The 19800-nt window shown below is 34.8% G+C and overlaps 1 protein-coding gene across 1 annotated transcript; it reads left to right on the top strand.

Moving 5' to 3' along the window:
* Positions 1-9555: 9555 nt before the first annotated feature.
* LOC107759863 (ABC transporter G family member 23-like) lies at positions 9556-11895 on the top strand. The gene has a single exon (XM_016577875.2). It carries the CDS (start codon positions 9673-9675, stop codon positions 11662-11664), a length of 1992 nt encoding a protein of 663 aa, XP_016433361.1. The 5' UTR covers positions 9556-9672; the 3' UTR covers positions 11665-11895.
* Positions 11896-19800: the final 7905 nt, after the last annotated feature.

Below are 19800 nucleotides of genomic sequence, written 5' to 3'. Positions count from 1 at the left end.
TTGGATCAAAGACCAATCATGAAGATATTTGTGTAATTGATAGTGAAACAACTCATGCCATATTCAAAGATCAGAAATACTTTTCTTATTTGCATAAGGAAAAAGCAAATGTTTCAACAATTTCTCATAATATAAGTTTAATTGAAGGCTCCGGAAGAGCCACTATATTTCTGTCTAAGGTAACGAAACTTATAATAGACAATGCATTATTCTCCTCTCATGTGTGCCTACTATCATCTCGCAACATGACGTTTGCAAAGCTATTAGCCCAAATAATTTGATTAAGGGCACAATTCCCAGATTATCCTATAAAGGCTATGCGCCTCGATAATGCTGGAAAATTTTCATCTCAAGCTTTGATGATTATTGTCTATCAGTTGGGATAAAAGTTGAACATTCTGTAGCTTATGTTCATAATCAAAATGGCCTTGCAGAGTCATTTATTAAACGTCTGCAGTTGATAGCAAGACCACTACTTATGAAAACAAAATTGCCCACTACTATTTGGGGCCATGCTATCTTGCATGCAACATCACTTATCCGTCTCAGACCGACACATTATAATAAATATTCTCCGTCACAATTAGTTTTTGGTCATGAACCAAATATTGCTCATCTACGAATTTTTGGATGTGTTGTATATGTGTCAGTAGCACTACCACAACGCAGTAAGATGGGCCCGTAGATAAGGTTAGGAATATATGTTGGGTTTGAATCACCCTCTGTTATTCACTATCTTAAACCATTGATGAGAGATTTATTTACTGCTCGATTTGCAGATTGTCGGTTTGATGAAACAAATTTTCCACAATTAGGGGGAGAGAAAAAGGAAATCAAAAGAGAAATTGTGTAGAAAGTTTTATCATTATCCCATTTTGATCCACGAACCCCTATATGTAATCAGGAGGTTTAGAAGATCATCCATTTATAAAACATAGCAAATCAAATGCCAGACGCGTTTACTGATTTGAAAAGGATAAGTAAGTCACATATCCCTACAAAGAATGTGCCTATCCGAATTTATGTCCCTGCATGACCATCTACTAGCATGAGAGCTAGTGAACCTAAAGCACGCCTGAAGCGTGGTAGGCCTTTGGGTTATAAGGATCGAAATCCTCACAAAAGAAAATCGACAAATGATCAAAATGACACTATGAAGGGATCTCCTGAATAGACCCAAGATATGATTAGTTTTGAGATTCCTGAAGAAATCAATGAACCCGGGACTCAAGTAAGTGAGAAGTTTTTAATAAATTCTACTAGTGAAAGGATTAATTTAAATCAGTCTAAAATAGTGGTGGATAATATTTTTGCATATAATGTTGCACTTAACATTATGCAAGATAGTGAGGATAAAATCTGATTGGCCAAAATGGTAAGAGGTAATTTAATTAGAATTGAACGCACTTGCTAAAAGAGAGTTCTTTGGACCAGTAGTCCAAACACCTGCTGGTATAAAATCAGTTGGTCATAAGTGATTTTTTGTGCGAAAAAGGAATGATAAAAAGGAAATTGAAAGATACAAAGCTCGCCTTGTCGTACAAGGATTCTCACAACGACCCGCAGTCAATTTTGATGAAACATATTCACCTGTTATGGATGCCATAATATTTCGATATCTCATCAGTTTAGCACTACATGAAAAGCTTCAAATACATCTAATGGATGTAGTTACAGCTTATCTGTACGGTTCACTTGATAATGAAATTTATATGAAAATCCATGAAGGATTTAAAATTCCTGAAGAAAATTCAAAATCTCGAGAAATGTATTCAATCAGATTACAGAGAAATTTGTACGGTTTAAAGCAATCTGGGAGTATGTGGTATAATCTCCTTAGTGAATATTTGCTGAAATAGGGTTACATAAATGATGTTATTTGTCCATATATTTTTATAAAGAACGTGGCATCAGAATTTGTTGTACTTGATGTTTATGTTGATGACATAAATCTCGTTGGAACTCCAGAAGAGCTCCAAAAGGTAATTGAATATCTTAAGAAAGAATTTGAGATAAAAGATCTTAGAAAGACAAAATTTGTCTTGGTCTCCAAATTGAACATTTAGAAGACGAAATCTTTATCCATTAATCTGCCTATATAGAAAGGGTCTTAAAATATTTTTACATGGACAAAGCTTACCCATTGAGTACACCAATGGTTGTTCGATCACTTGAAGTGAATAGGGATTTGTTTCGACCTCCATAAGAGGATGAGGAACTCCTTGGTCCCGAAATACCTTATTTTAGTGCAATTGGTGCACTTATGTATCTTGCTAATGCTACAAGGCTTGACATAGCATTTTCTGTTAATTTACTAGCAAGATATAGCTCTTCTCCTACACGGAGATATTGGAACGGGATTAAGAATATATTGCGATATTTAAAGGGAACACTTGATATGTGTTTATTTTATTCTAATAAAGGTAGTGTAGATCTTGTTGATTATGCAGATGCAGGTTATTTATCTGATCCACATAAAGCTCAATCTCAAACCGGGTATGTGTTTACATGTGGAGGTACTGTCACATCATGGCACTCCACAAAGCAATATATTGTTGCTACTTCTTCAAATCATGCTGAGATAGTAGCTATTCATGAAGCAAGTAGGGAATGCGTATGGTTGAGATTAGTGATTCATTTTATTCAAGGAAAATATGGTTTGGAATGTGATAAAAGATCCACAATTTTATACGAAGACAATGCTGCATGCATAGCCCAATTAAATGGGGGATTTATAAAAGGAGATAGAATGAAGCACATTTCACCAAAATTATTCTACACATATGATCTTCAGAAAAATGGTGATATTGATGTATAACAAATCCGTTCAAGTGACAATCCGATATATTTATTCACTAAATCTTTGCCAACTTCAACTTTTGAGAAGATAGTATACAAGATTGGAATGCGCAGGCTCAAATATTTATAACAGGGTTTTTAATCATGAGGAGTAAAATACGCGCTATACTATTTTTTCCTTACTAAGATTTTTCCCACAAGGTTTTCCTTATAAGATTTTTAATAAAACAACTAGTTATGCGTATTACTAAATATGTGTACTCTTTTTCCTTCATTAGGATTTTCCCATGGGATTTTTCCTAGTAGGGTTTTAATGAAGCACATTATCTTTTAATGAACATACAAGAGGGAGTGTTATAAATATATCATATTATGGATGTTCATTTAGTACTATGTTGTAAATAAGCTTCCTGAAGAAACTTATCTATATGAGACTCCGCCGTAAATATGTTTATCTATTTAGTACTCTATTGAAAATAAGCCTCATGAAGAAGCTTATTATTTCGGCACTCCGTTATGGATAAACATCACCCCCGGTAGAAGATTATCTATATCTGGTACAATGAGCTTATTCTTTCGGTACCCCGTTATGGATAAACATCACCCCCGGTAGAAGATTATCTATAGCTTATCCTTTCGATACCCCGTTATGGATAAATATCACCCCCAGTAGAAGATTATTTATATCGGGTACAGTAGCAGCTTACAAGCAGCTTACACAACAACTTTCTTTCTTCTATAAATAAAGGAGATTTTAGTTGATTATGTACATAAGTTTGAAATTGAATAATATATTAGTTTTTCTCTATACTTGTCTTTACTTTACATTAATTAGTTTATAATAAAAAGTTCTTTTTCTTTTGCTTCTATTGCATTTTACTTTTTAAAGGTTTAATTGAATATCTAGCTACCTAGAACTTTTCATATGATAGAAGACAAAAGGCTGGCGTTAGAAACTCGTTATAAGTTGTCACCACATATTGTTGCAATATTTTCACGTATATATCAAAGAAATTCAAATTGACGACCGATAACATACAAACCTCAACATCAGTACATAACCAATTTCAACTTGTAATTAAAAAAATAATTTCATCTTATTTTTCAAATAATTTCATCTTTTCCGTCTTCTTAAGCCGAGGGTTTTTCGGAAACAACTTCTCTATTTCTTTTGGGGTAGAGGTAAGATTTGCGTACACACTACCGTTTCTAGACTTCACTTGTGGATTTTACTGGATCGTTGCCATAGTAGATAATAAGTGCCTAGACTATGTTGTAGGACTTATTATTCCTTAATTAATTCCACGATGATAAACATTCTTAATCTCTTTCTAATCTCAAAATGCAACAATAGATTTAAAGACGAGACAAGCTACTATCACTGAAGAGGGGTGGGGGAAGCTAGAATTTTAAATTAGTATATGGGTTCTATCTTTTTCGAAATAGATTATTTATATATATTTAATAATTTTTTAATCATAAATACATAGTTTGAGTCAAAATTATTAGATCCTGCTAATCCATAGCTCACCCTTGGGGAGGGGGTAGCAAGTTACTAGAATAAGTGTAGCTTTTTAAAGCTTGAAACTGCAGCATGACTAATATGAGAAAGATATATTCCCAGTTGATCCACAGTTTTTGTAATTGATGTTTCCACTTTAATTTAGTTGACTCCCAAATTAAGTAAAGATTAACATTTTTTTCTTTAGGAAGCTCTCTCTTTTACCACCATGAATATGGAAAAACAATTAAAAACGCCTTTCACATTCATCGTTATTCATAAGCATGAACAAGACTTATTAATAATTTCTTAACGACCCAAAAACCAAGTTCTTTTTTTTTCTTTTTTTTTCTCTCTTCAAGAGTAGACCATCGTTTTTGAGATGGGGTGACTTAGAATTAAAGAAAAAGATAGTGGAAAAATCATTCCACTTCCTATTTTCTTTATTTATTACTAGGAACAACTAGGGTGGACCAGAATTTTGAGACAAGGCTCGTGCTCATGGAACGGGAACAAAAATTGTCACTCATTTTGAGTGTTTTTTTTTTCTCATTTTTTCTTTTTCCTGATTATTGACGCAAGTCATGTTACTCATAATGTTAGGTGTGAAAGTATTTTATGTATAATTTATCATAAGCTTTCAGCATAATTCCACATGCTAGCAAGTGACAATCATTTGGTGCTTTTTGGCTTCATCCTTTACTTTTTTTCTTTTGGATTTCCCCATTGTTTTTTGGCTATTTTACTAATAAGTGCCACGATCTTATTGTAGCTCTAGTTTCTTCACCTAATAGGCTCTAATTCATATTTGATATAGCCACATGGATTGTGTTAATTATCAACAATATTTTAGGGACTTCCCACTATTAGGCTATTATTTTGTAAACTTTCTTTGGAATTGTTTTTGAAGAATTAGCCCAAATAGTCCCCAACCCAATTACTTAAACTAAAAATAGCCGGTAAAGGTATAATATATGCATAATTTATGTATTGTATGTGTATAATTATATATAATTAATGTATAATTTATATATATGGCTAGAAAAAGTAAACAATTAATATTACCGACTATTTGTGTAAAGATCCCATTTTTTTTGGTGGGCAGGATTAAGACACATTTTTTTGGGTGTGCTTATTATGACTTCTTCACAAATTCGATTACATAAATATGACCCCGCGTATTGTTTTTTTAGAATTCCACATCTTCAAAATCCTAGATAATCGTATATTAAGGCAGAAAAAAGAAAAGAGTTGCGAAAATCAATTAAGCCAAAATAAATGATTATTTAACTCGGGCGGAGCTAGAGTGTAAAGTACGAATTCTGTCGAATTCAGTAATTTTAGTCTAAATATTTGTATTTCTCTTAAAAAAATTATTTGATATGTACAAATTATTAATTTATAACTCAGTAAATTTAAATAACAAAACATTCAAAGCAATATAAGCTTCAAAAATCTAACTATACATTTTTCGATCTCTTCAAGGGTTTAGAGGAAATTCTTCAGCGTCACAATTTTGTGACATACCTTAACACTTAAAGAATTGAAAAGCTTATATAAATAGTAGAAGCCAATGCTGGTAATGTCTCTCTGTCAATGCACAGTAGAACAAGAACTGCACAAGTTAGCCATACGAATATTTGATATTTCATTAGAAAGAAATAACATGGTTTTATTTCACTTGGAAAACTAGTATGCACTCTCATACAAATATTTTGACATGCTCATTAATTAATTGCAGTACTTACGATTTACGAACAAATTTTAAGTACACATCTATTATTTTGTCAAATAAAAAAAATATTTATTCTACAACTTCAATAATTATGCATACGTACATTAAGCGTGGAATGCACCTTGCCAGAAAAAAAAAATAGAAAAAAGAAAAGGAATACGAATATGGTTGGGTGATCGAATTAGAGTTGCAACTAATTATACAGCTGCTGCAATTCCACTCTAGACATAATCTCACTAACAACTCTCCATTTTCTTTCTTTCCCTCCCTCAAAAAATTCAAATAAATAATTAATGTTGAGACCGAAAGATAAGCAAATTTTGCATAACTGGTTAAATAATTTTACTCGTAACAAAATATGAAAGTATAGCATCACCTAAACTGATCTAATGACATGTGCTAACAAAGCAAAGAAAGTATAGTGATAAATTTTGAAAGGACTTATATCTGCTGGTTCCTGTATTATTTGTGAAATTAGATAGTGATCAAAATTGACCACATTAAGAGGCACCAAAATTTGTAGGACTAAAAGGGACATATGGCTTAATTAATCGAAACTTCGTTATCAAAACAAATCGACAAAATATAAAAATCAAGAAGAAAAAATAATGGGTAAAGGTGTATATATATGGGGCTTGGCAACTAGAAATGCTGTCGGTGTCGAAAAGAGCGTCCTACCAAAATTGGTTTGAACATTTTCCCCCTTCATTAAATTCTATCTGGATTCATATGTATCTGGTCCTGGCCTCCATAACTTAGGAGTACTTAATAGGAGTAGCATGATATGACGAGATGTTATGAATTTTTACGTTATTTAACTTGTTATAAAAGTTATGATAGTGCATTGTGTTGCTAAATAATAAAATGTGTTTATTTATGGGTAGTGCTCTCTATCAAAAAAATAATGGCATATTTTTATATTTACAAACAATTTAGTTATAAATGATGTTTGGAACTTTTACATAAATATGCTTAATATTAAACATAGTTACCACTTTTATAGAGGTTCCTTCTTACTTACATAGTATATACATAATTACCAATTATTTACAAAGTAATGTATTATACTTTAATCTTCCCCAATTTCTCTCCATTTCTTTTTCTCACGCCCCTCTCTCCTTGGAAGTTCTTTCTTTTATGCTTTGACAAGGCTTCATTCCTTCTGCTACCTTCTCAAGTGGAAAGGAAAGAAAAGACTTGCACTACCTGATATTTGTTAACGATTTTACTCCCTCTACATCAATTTGAACGCCCACAATTTGTTCTTTTAAAATTATTTCATTGATCTTTTGTACGAATCAAAGTAATATCCTTATCTTCTGCAATAATTGTAATTCCCCCATTTTTAAAAATAAAACAATTACAAAGCTTTAGACCCCCATAAAAGCTCCATTAACAATCATTAAAAAAGCTTTGAAGTTTTGAATTCAAAATTGAATTTTGTAAAATTGTTATTTGTTTAGCTTGAATGTTGTTGTAAATAATTTAAAATATTTTTTGAAGTTTATATCTCAATTTTGAGAGATTTTGGTAAATATTCAAGTTGGTTTTGGTTGGATTTTCAGATTGAATGTCGAAGAGGAAGAAGAATAATGATGTACATATAAGTTGTATGTGAGAATAATATCAAATTCAAACCACACGGTTCGATGTATTATCATTGGACCAAAATGATGTTTGTATCCAAACCCTCACCCAAAAATTGTAAAATATACCAAGATATTTTTTGAAAACTTGAAAACCAAGATAAATCGTATAAATAATTTCTTAACTTCATATATAAATGAAAAAACCCCTATTTTATATATATATATATATATATATACGAATAAATCCCTAAATTTTTCATTTACCTTAATAATATAATTTGATTTTATAGCCACATAAAGGTTATGGAATATAATAGTCCACATTTTTTTATTTTAAACTTCATGTTCAATCAAACACTATTACATGAAACGAATAAAGAAAATTTTCAGTGTCACGTGTATGTTACCCGTTTGGACATAAGAAATTTTTTTCTTTTTTCCAAATTTTTTTTACTTTTTTTCGAAATCAGCATTTGTTCATAAAATTTCTAATTTTCACTTGAAGATGCATTTTGGAAATTTTCGAAAATTTGAAAAACTCCAAAAAATTATTTTTCAAAATTTTCACTCAAATCACTCACAAAACATCAAAGACAACCCAAAATTATATTCATGACCAAATACAATTCTAAATTTCAAATACCATTTTCATTTGAAAAAAATTTCCCCCGTATTTTAGAATTTTATAATTCTTATGTCCAAACACCCGCATAGTATCTCAAAAGGGGCAAGGGGCTGTTCTCTACCGACTGAAGCCTTCGGATACCAAACTAAAAGTAAGCCCAATCCACTGACCTGACAATATAGGTAGGCAGTGACAATAAGTTGATAAACAGTGAAGCCCAATAAAACGCAATAAATATACTCCAATGTAATTGGACCTTTCACTGTATAGGAAATAATTGGCGTCAAGGAGCCCATACTCATAAATGAATTTGATACGTTTAAACAATAACAGAACAGAAATTAAATCAATTACACGTTGATCACGAACTGATAGTATTAAAGCAGTTTTATTATGCTGCAGAATACTACGTGATCAGTGGCTGAGCCAGGATTTTTATTAATGAGAATCAAAATATAAAGAAACAAACTCACCAAGAAATCAAGAGGTATTATTATATAGTATATATACATATTTTTAAAAAAATTACCGAGCTAAACAGTATAATTTTTCGATAAAGGGATATCGGTTGACACCCTTAGGTGCATGTGGCTCCACCACTGTACATGACTACACCTGGTACATCCCTTATTGTGGCAGTAGAATAGCACTAGACATTCTTGTCATCTGTATGTCGTGTCAGTAGAGTAGAATTCGACATTCCATCCACGATTCAAACTGTATGGGTTCAAGCTTCAACCTTTAATATTTTTAGCGTTGTTTTACGGTGTGCTTCACACAAGTGACATTAGTTGTGTGAAACTTCTTTTTATCTCACACATTTGTGGACACATATCTTACAAATCTGGGTCCACAAAATTTTGGGACCACAAAATTGTGAGCAAAAGAGAGGCCTCATACAACTAGTGTCAGTTGTGTGAGGCACAAAATAAAAATTTTCATATTGAACCTATTATATTCTTAAAACTATGGGTTCATATATACTACTTTTTATAATTTTATAGATTTTTATACATAAATTTATGCCCGGTAAGTTATGAGTTCAGTTTAACCCGTTACCTACGTGCTACATACGCCCCTGCAGTGGATGACCTTAAACTTGTTGAAGATTAAAAATTATACTCCTAAAAGATTAGCTCTTAAACTTGCTGTATACATCATCATATTAGATTAAATTCTGGTGGGATAAGATAATTAGAAGATATTACCGTAACAAATGTTAGTCAAACTGTGTAGATGGCCAAACGCTGCCTATATTTACATTACGTATTTTCACCAGCATTAGGAAACCATAACTACAATCAACCTAGTTTGTTCAACTTCCTTTTTCCCAATCCAAACAAAGCAATTCTCTAGACTTGAGATTCTTCCCTTATCTTCACTTTCTTGCATTTCTGTTTGATCTATTCTCAACTCCAAAAAAATGGCTTCCCCATGTACTACATATCAACCAAGCCCTGGTAGTCCTGAAGATGACTCAATGATACTTTTCTCAACTTCAACTTCATGTTCACCAGCCAAACAATCCACTAGAACTCATTCTAATTCTTCTTCTTTTCACTCGTCATCACCTCCACCACCACCACCACAATCGTCTTCAAATAACAAAACTTACGAACTAAGAGTTCGTAATCTCTCCTATACTATTTCTCCGAATTCATCGATCTTTTCTTCCTTAATCAAGAAAAGTACTAAGCCAAAAATCAGCATACTCAAATCAGTCTCTTTTGTAGCTGGATGTTCTGAGATTCTAGCAATCGTTGGACCAAGTGGAACGGGCAAGTCAACTTTGTTACGTGTGATATCAGGTAGGGTAAGGAACAAAGATTTTGATACTAAAAGTATTTATCTCAATGACCATGCAATTACTAGTCCTGTCCAATTAAGAAATATATGTGGTTATGTTGCTCAAGAGGACAATTTACTTCCTCTCTTAACTGTAAAGGAAACTTTAATGTTTAGTGCAAAATTTCGGTTAAGAGGAATGGGTCCAAAGGAGAGAGAAGAAAGAGTTGAAAGCTTAATGCAAGAACTTGGGCTTGACCATGTAGCTGATAACTTTGTTGGAGATGAAGAAAACAGAGGAATTTCAGGTGGTGAAAAAAAGAGAGTGTCAATTGGAGTTGACATGATTCACGATCCTAATATATTACTCTTAGATGAGCCAACTTCAGGATTAGATAGCAGTTCAGCACTTCAAGTTATTGAATTGCTCTCATCTATGGCAAAAACAAAACATAGAACCATAATTTTATCTATTCATCAGCCTAGTTATAGAATTCTTCAATATATTTCCAATCTCTTGATCCTTAATCATGGATCTGTTGTTCATTATGGTTCTCTTGAATCGCTCGAGGAAAATATAAGTAGAATAGGATATGAAATTCCTATTCAGCTTAACCCTCTTGAATTTGCTATGGAAATTATATCCGTGTTGGAAAACCAGAACTTACATTCCAAATATCAGTCATGTTCTTATTTGAGATGGGAGGAGGCTATAATTCAAGATGGCGCGAGTAAAGAAGTAATCGATCAGGCAAAAACTGGTGTTGTTTCGAATTCAGGTTGCTCAAGTTTATTTGAAATAGCAGTGTTATGTTCAAGATTCTGGAAAATTATTTACAGGACAAAGCAACTTTTCTTGGCACGAACGATGCAAGCTCTAGTGGGAGGATTTGGACTTGGAAGTGTGTATATTAAAATGAGGAATGATGAAGGTGGAGTTACAGAAAGATTAGGCCTTTTTGCATTTAGCCTAAGTTTTTTGCTATCTTCTACAGTTGAAGCACTTCCAATTTATCTTCAAGAAAGGCGCGTTATAATGAAGGAAGCGTCAAGAGGAGCTTATAAAATCTCTTCTTACATGATCGCGAACACGATAATCTTCCTTCCATTTCTCTTTGCAGTAGCCATTCTTTTTGCTGTCCCAGTTTATTGGATCGTAGGGCTGAATCCTTCGATTACAGCTTTCGTGTTCTTCACTTTTGTGGTTTGGGTGATAGTTTTGATGGCAAGTTCTTTGGTTTTGTTTCTCAGTGCAGTTTCTCCTGATTTTATATCAGGGAATTCTCTGATTTGCACTGTTCTTGGGGCTTTCTTTCTCTTCTCTGGCTATTTTATACCAAAGGAATGCATACCTAAATATTGGCTGTTTATGTACTATGTTTCTTTATATAGGTATCCTTTGGATGCACTACTGACAAATGAATATTGGAGTTTGAGAAGCAAATGTTTCTCTTGGAATGATGAAAATCATTCAGAATGTTTGCTGACAGGATATGATGTATTGAAGAACAGGGGACTTGACAAGGATACTAGGTGGATGAATGTTGGAATTATGTTTGCTTTCTTTGTGTTTTATAGGGTTATTTGTTGGATTATTCTTGCAAGGAAAGTGTCAAAAACAACAATTTGAAAGATTATAACAGCTGAAGATCAGAATTCAGGATGATGAAAAAGCACATTTGCTGGAGATTGAAGACCAACAAGCTCAGTGTTGAAGATTGATGACAGCCTGATTATCTCATGTTTATTCCTACATTAGATTAGCTTACTAGAGTGATATTGTACAAATCTTTTATTTATCGTGTTAAATCTAGTTGTCATGTACTAATAGCCTAAAGTCTTTATAAACCTTATTTTTTATTTATAATCCCTTCATTTCAATTTATATGAAACTCTTTTCATTTTGAGATTGTTCCAAAATATTTGATACTATTCTATTTTTATACGACTTTCGCAACTTTTAAGAATTTAAATTCATTAAACTATTTACATTTTGACTTTGATTAAATGTTTGTTTTATTTTCAACCGTTACTTTAATATCATCTTCTGTTGTCACTAATATAGCAGTTAGTACTATATAAGTCAAATTAGCGGCTTAAACTCAATATCTAGTTGAAATACCATGATATAATGGAATCGATGGAGTTGTAGATCTCAGGTTCTTAGATGGCTGACAATACGACAAGTAGCTCTAAATGGGCTGGACAACATCTATGAGATATCGTATTAAACCGTATGCAGTTCAAAGCAGCCCAATCCATACATGATTTGCCAAGACATATGCAGCATGTGTCTTACCTTTGGCCCAGCCTACCTATTTCTCACCACTATCGATGAGACCATGATAAGGTTACTAGTTAATCAGTTTCAAGTAAAGGTGTCAAACGGGCCGGGCTGGTCCGATCCCGGACTGGCCCTGATCAGTTTTAGATAGGATCGACTTGGCCCGGTGGCAAGGGGCTGGGCCGGGCCGGGTTGGGACGAGAATTGGCATGTGTCGGGTAAAATTTGAATGTCGGTTAATCGGACAGGTACAACCCGGTAAGGTCTTATCACTCGTGAACCGGTTAATCGGACCGGTTCAACGGTTAGTCCAATTTTCTTTTTAATAATCTTGACCGTTGGCAACGGTCAGCTGCCATTTTGACCGTTGTCCAACGGCTAATTTGCAAGAATAGCCCTTTTTGGGTATTTTTTTTCAAAAATAACACTTTTATTATTTACTAATTTAGCCCTTTGAAAAAACTATAAATAGACTCCTCCTCTTCTTCATTTCTTCACTCATCTCTCAATTCTCAAACTCAAATTATCAATTCAAGTTAAATCATATCCTGTGCTTCTAGAGTGCGCTCATATGTTTGGAAACACTTTGAGCTGGTAGAAGAAAATGAAGAAGTTCGCAAAGTAGAGTGCAAGAACTGTGTTCGAGTCTTAAATGTTCGTCGAAAGTGGGAGGGCACAGGCTGTTTAAGGAGGCATATGAAGAGTTGTCTTGAGCGTCCTCCAGAAATTCGTATTTAAGTTGATTTGAGACAATTTGTGTTATTTTGAAATTATTAGACTTATTTAAGCTTAATGTTTTAGTTTGTTAGAGAAGTTAATTTGAACTATTATTATGCAATGAAAATATGAAATAAAACCCTTTGAAGTTTGATCCTTACATATCAAGTTATCAACACTCTAGTATAGGTTATATTTTTTACATGTTCATTGTATTATCTTAAATTTGTAATGAATTTTCCAAGTATAAGGCTTTTAAAACCTTTGAAATTTATTCAAACATTCTTTTTATACGTTAGTTTTTAGTGTTTTACATTTTTACTTTATCTTTATATAAATTACGATTGTTATAAAAATACAAAAAAAAATTAAATAAATCTGGCCCGTCCCATTAGGTCCGGAACCGTTCCGGTTCAATTTAGTACCGGGAAAGCCCAGAATCGGTAAACCCGATAAAAAATAATAGATAACCAGACCGGTACCAAAACCGATCGATTCCCTTTTCCTCTACCCGACCGGCCCGGCCCGACCACTTGACACTTTTAATTTCAAGCATAGAAACAGATTAACCAAAGCAGAAGTGCAGACTGTTTACAACATTACCGTTGGCTAATAAGCCCCATTTAGCTAGACAATAGGATTGGATATTTCTTCTGTACCATCTTTTGGAGCCACAAGTAGTGATGGCAAAATAGATAACAAAAATATTTATCTATTCATATTATTCACTAAAAAGATTGAATAATAAACATTAAAAAAATAGGTCAAATATGGATAATAACCATATTATCCGCTTAAAAATAGATAACCAATTTGTTTAACTTTTATATTTGCAAAGACTTAAATGGGGGCTTTTTCAAGTTTGGAATACTAGGAATTCTTCCAAAAGTGATAATATTGAAGAAGTAATGGATAACACGGGTATCCATATTATCTATCGGTTAACCCGTTTTCTATCCTTATTAACTATGGGTCGGGTCAGATATTTTATTCGTTTCTGCATTATCCGTTTTTAATCCGGCCATTGTAGGGTCCATCCCTACAAATGAAAAGAAGAAAATGAAGGAAAAGTGTTAGATTCATTATGACTTATTTGATTTGCAAATATGCAAATTGTCAAATATGGTAGGCACTCAACACTATAAAAGGAGAGTTCCGGCTCTCATTTCTACACACCAACAGAGAGAGAGAAAGAAAGAGTGGGGCATCACAGACAGAGTAAAAGAAAATAGTCTGTGAGAAAAATAGAGAGTGAGCGATAATATAGTGAGGTGAGAATATCAAAAGAAGGTTATTTCTTTTGAGTGTTGTAGTGGTCTTTAGAGCATTTTACTCGGACCTACAAAGTGTAAAATTTCTTGTTATAGTGATATTAGTTGCTCCTCTCGAGGCCGTGATTTTTCCCTGATTCAAAAGGGTTTTGTACGTAAAAATTTTGAAGTCGTTGTCACTCTTTTATTCTTGTTAATTATCGTATCTCGGTGCTACATTATTATTCCGATTTTATTATCGTGAATATTATTTCTGTGGGGGGGTTTATTCCCAACAACTGGTATCAGAGCACTGGTTCTGCTCGTTCGCATAAGTACTATTCACTGACGGTAATACTATACTCGGTGATAAAAAAAATGTAAGGAGTAAAGTACGAGGTAGCAAGATTTAACGGAGATAGCGGTTTTTCAACATGACAAAGAAGGATGAGGGATCTTCAAATCCAACAAGGATTACACAAGGTACTAGATATTGATGCCAAAAAGCTTGATACCATGAAAGATGATGATTGGGTTGACTTGGATGAAAGGGCTGCTAGTGCAATCCGGTTGCACTTATCAGATGATGTGGCAAATAACATCATTGATGAAGACATAGTATGTGTCATTTGGACAAGGTTGGAAAGCCTATACATGTCCAAAATGCTAACAAATAAATTGTACCTGAAGAAGCAGCTATACGCCCTACACATGGGTGAAGGTACGAAATTTTTGTCACATTTAAATGTGTTTAATGGACTAATCACAAAGCCATCTTGCTATTGAACTCATTGCCATCTTCATACGATAATTTGGCAACAATCATCCTGCACGGTAAGACTACCATTGAGTTGAAAGATGTCACGCCGGCTCTTCTACTCAATGAGAAGATGAGAAAAAAGCCTGAAAATTAAGGACATGCTCTCATCACAGAAGGTAGAGGCAGGAGTTATCAAAGGATCTCGAGCAACTATGGTATATCTGGAGCTCGTGGGAAGTCTAAGAACCGATCCAAATTAAAAGCCAGAAATTGCTACAATTGTGATCAACCAGGTCACTTCAAAAGAGATTGCCCAAATCCAAGGAAGGGCAAAGGTGAAACCAGTGGCAAGAAGAATGACGACAACATAACCGCTATGGTGAAAAACAATGATAATGTTATTCTTTTCATAAATGAGGAAGAAGAATGCATGCACTTGGCAGATCTAGAGTCGGAATGGGTGGTTGACACAACAACATCTTACCATGCCACACCGGCAAGAGATATTTTTTTGCAGATATATAGCAGGTGATTTCGGCACAGTGGAAATGGGTAACACAAGTTACTCAAAGATTGCGGGGACCGGTGATATTTGTATCAAGAAACAATGCCGGATGCATATTGGTTCTAAAGGACGTGCGGCATGTACCTGATTTGCGGATGAACTTGATCTCGAAAATTTCTTTAGACCGAGATAGATACGAGAACTATTTTGCAAATCAAAAGTGGAGACTCACCAAGTGATCATTGGTGATTGCAAAGTGAGTTGCCCGTGGCACATTGTACAAGACAAATGCAAAAATATGCCAATGTGAATTGAACGTGGCACAAGATGAGATTTCTGCAGATTTGTGGCACAAAAAAATGGGTCATAAGAGCGAGAAAGGATTGCAGATTCTTGCCAAAAAATCACTCATTTCTTATGCCAAAGGTACAATGGTAAAACCTTGTGACTATTGTTTATTTGGTAAGCAACATAGAATCTCATTTCAGATATTGTCTGAAAGAAAATTGAATATACTTGATTTGGTATATTCTGATGTTTGTGGTCCAATGGAAATTGAATCAATGGGCGATAACAAATATTTTGTTACTTTTATTGATCATGCTTCACGAAAATTGTGGGTTTATATTTTGAAAACCAAAGATCAGGTGTTTTAAGTTTTTCAGAAGTTTCATGCTCTGGTGGAAAGGGAGACATGCCAAAAGCTAAGGCGTCTCCGAAGTGACAATAGAGGTGGGTACATTTCAAGGGAATTTGAAGAGTACTGTTTGAACCATGGGATTAGACATGAAAAGACAGTTCCTGGAGCCTCACAACACAATGGTGTAGCTGAGAGAATGAACTGCACCATTGTTGAGAAGGTGAGAAGCATCCTCAGAATGGATAAACTGCCTAAGTCATTCTGGGTGAAGCAGTTCAGACAGCCTGTTACCTGATCAATAGGAGTCCATCAGTTTCATTGGAGTTTGACATCCTAGAGAGAGTTTAGACCAACAAGGAGGTGTCCTACTCACATCTAAAGGTGTTCGGTTGCAGAGCTTTTGCACATGTACCAAAAGAGCAGAGAACAAAGCTGGATGATAAATCTGTTCTGTGCATATTCATCAGATATAGAGATGAAGAGTTTGGGTACAGATTGTGGGATCCTATAAAGAAGAAGGTCATTAGAAGCATATATGGAATTGTAAAGCCCCGTAAAAATTTCACTAGAACCAAAGGTTTCGTGGTGCGGATGTGGGTTTATGTGTTTGAGGTTTGTAGAAGCAGTACAGACGTTGGGTTGTACAGTGCGTCGGAGAGTTGGAGGAATAATTTTGCAGAAAATTTCATTTATGCGATCGGCTATACGACCGCAGAACCATTATGTGGGCCGCAGATTGACCGCAGAGTGAAACAGAGAAATGAACCGATTTTGAAGGTTGTTTTGCGGTCAGTTATGCGATCACATAAGCATTTCGCGGGCCGCACATACGTCGCAGAACCAGTAATATAACTTTCAGAAAGGGGGTTTTGCGCTCCATTATGCGACCGCATAATTGAACTGCAGACCGTAGATGTGTCGCATACCTACACAGAAGTTCCCACTATGTGGTCCATTTTGTGAACCGCAAAAGTGTTATGCGATCGCATATCAGGGCTTTCATTTTTGAGGGGTTATCTAATACTTTAGAGAGAGAAGAGAGTTATTCTAGAGAGAGAAAGGAGAGGATTCAAGGATTTCACTACTCAACTTGGATCAAGCCTTGGAGCTTCATCAAGAGAAACTTGCTAGGATTTCAAAAATGTAAGAATTTCTTCCCCCAATTCTCCAATTTCGAATTTGGGTAAAAGATGATTAATGGGGAGTGTGATTCTTGGGTGTGAGAGTATTATTTGTACATGCATGTACCCAAAGGTTTGTGAGAAGATTGTTGAGCTCAAATGGATAATGATTTAGTTGTGGGATAAAGGAATCCACCATAGAAGAACCTTGAAATCATGATCCACACCTAGTGTTTGATAAAATGCTCAAATGATCTGAAACTATGAATATCTTCCTAATTTTTGTTCAATTTTGTTATGTATAAAACTAGATTGGGATTGCTAAACATTGTAGTAATTTAACGTAACTCAAACGAGGTATGTTGCTAAACTTCTCTCTTAGAATTGAATCCCACAATGTTCTTGTATATCCCGAGTTATTCATTATAAAATGGTTATTCCGAATGCATTGTTTTGGAAATTATATGATAAAACGTGATTCAAATGTTCTTACCATAGTACGTAATCTTTCGGGAACGTGTTCAAAGCATGAGTTATGTATTAAAATGTTATGACTTCAAGTCGTGTTTCAAGTGAAGGCGTAAGAAATCTTAATGTGCTTAAGACTCTTAATTGCTCATATGTTTTCCGAAAGTCATGATTAGGTATGCTTTATTGTTGATAATCTATAAAGATGCTTGAAAGTAGAAGGAGTGAGTTGGGGATATAAAGTATAGCCACCGTGCCAAGAATGAAAGTTATACTTGTGTCCACTAGTGCCAATGAAATAAAAAGAGGTGAAAAGATTATGAAATAAGTTGAAAGCCTTTTTATTTTTATTTTTATAATAAATATTTTAGGAGTATCGATAGTCACCGAGGAAGGGTAGGTTGAAATAACCTAATCTCGAAACTACACGTGCCAGTGTAGGAGTGCATTGTGATTATTTTCCCTTATTTGGGATGAGATTGATATGATAAAATTATTCCACTTAATTGGGATGAGATGATTGATATAAAAAGATGATGTCGATCCACACAGTATTGTGGTGAGACGGCCTAGCCGATCAGGTCGTGATCGGACGTCATGCCGCACACATGGTGGTTATTGTGTTGTAAATTATAATTGAAATTGTGAATACACCTCCACCCGTACACATTGGGGTGAGGCGGCAAGCCCGCTTTATGTAGAGATTGCGATATTGTGAATACACCTCTACCCGCACATATTGGGGTGAGGCTTTGTGTAGAGATTGTGATTGTGGTTGATGTCTTTAGATGAGACGACCTAGACGATTGTGCCGTGATCGGACTCCGTACTAAATCACGGTGATATATCGATGCTAAAGATCTCCCAACCTAATATAATGAAATTTACTTGAAAGTTTATCTTGCTCCTAACTTGATGTTTTGGTATTACTTGAGGCTCTCATTGATCCTATTGATTGTTCTCCCTTGTGTTGTTACCCGTTCTATTGAGAGGGTGTTTAGTCATACATACTAGTACTATTTCATATGTACTAACGTCTCTTTTTTCGGGGCGCTGCATCTTTAATGGATGCAGGTGGTTCCACAGTAGGTGCCATTGATCAGTGATAGCGGTACACTCTCTTCCCAGCTGACTTGGTGAGCCCTACTTCATTTCTGGGTCATGTATCTTTTGTTCCTCGTGTATTATGTTGGAGGTATAGACGGGGCCTTGTTGTCGGTACTATCATTGTACTCTTTTGTATCTATTAGTGGCTCTGTAGACATATTGTGGGTTGTGTATTGGTGCTGGAAAAGTCAAACTAGTAATGTTGTACTTGAATCACTTGTTACACTTCAAACTATGAAAGTGTATATAATTTGAGACTTTAAAATGAAGTAACTAATGGTAATGAATTGGTGTTGTATACATGATCTAGCCTCATTGTTTGATTAACGAAGTATATCTTCCCTTTATTCATGAGCGAGTTTGGGTAGAAGGAAATCTAGTAGGCTTGCTTGGCCGGATTATCTCGGTTGAGTGCCGGTCACTCTCCCCGAGGTCGGGGCATGACAATAATCTTGCGAGAAAGTGAAGTTGAAGTTGTAGATGATCAGTTAGAGAAGGCCAAGAATGGTATAATCACTAACCTTGTTACCATTCCTTCTACTTCTAACAATCTCACAAGTGAAGAAAGTAGGACCGACAAGGTTACCGAGTAGGACGAGCAACCTGGTGAGATTATTGAGCAGGGGGGAAACTTGATGATGATGTCGAGCAAGTGGAGTACCCCACTCGAGAAGAAGAACAACCTCAACCTCTGAGGAGATCAGAGAGGCCAAGGGTAAAGTCATGCAGGTACCCAACCACAAAGTATGTCCTCATCAATGATGGGGGGAGCCAGAAAACCTTAAGAAGGTGTTGTCCCATCCAGAAAAGAACCAGTGGATAAAAGTCATGAAAGAAGAAATGAAATCTCTGTAGAAAAATAGCACGTACAAGCTGGTTGAACTTCCTAAGGGTAAAAGACCACTCAAATGCAA

Source organism: Nicotiana tabacum, chromosome 4, assembly GCF_000715075.1.
Source record: "Nicotiana tabacum cultivar K326 chromosome 4, ASM71507v2, whole genome shotgun sequence".
Taxonomy (NCBI): domain Eukaryota; kingdom Viridiplantae; phylum Streptophyta; class Magnoliopsida; order Solanales; family Solanaceae; genus Nicotiana; species Nicotiana tabacum.
The sequence above is the reverse complement of the archived record's forward strand: the minus strand, read 5'-3'. Positions and strand labels throughout refer to the sequence as shown.

Coding starts and splice junctions, on each gene's coding strand:
- LOC107759863 (XM_016577875.2), top strand. CDS start 9,673: ATGGCTTCCCCATGTACTACATATCAACCAAGCCCTGGTAGTCCTGAA.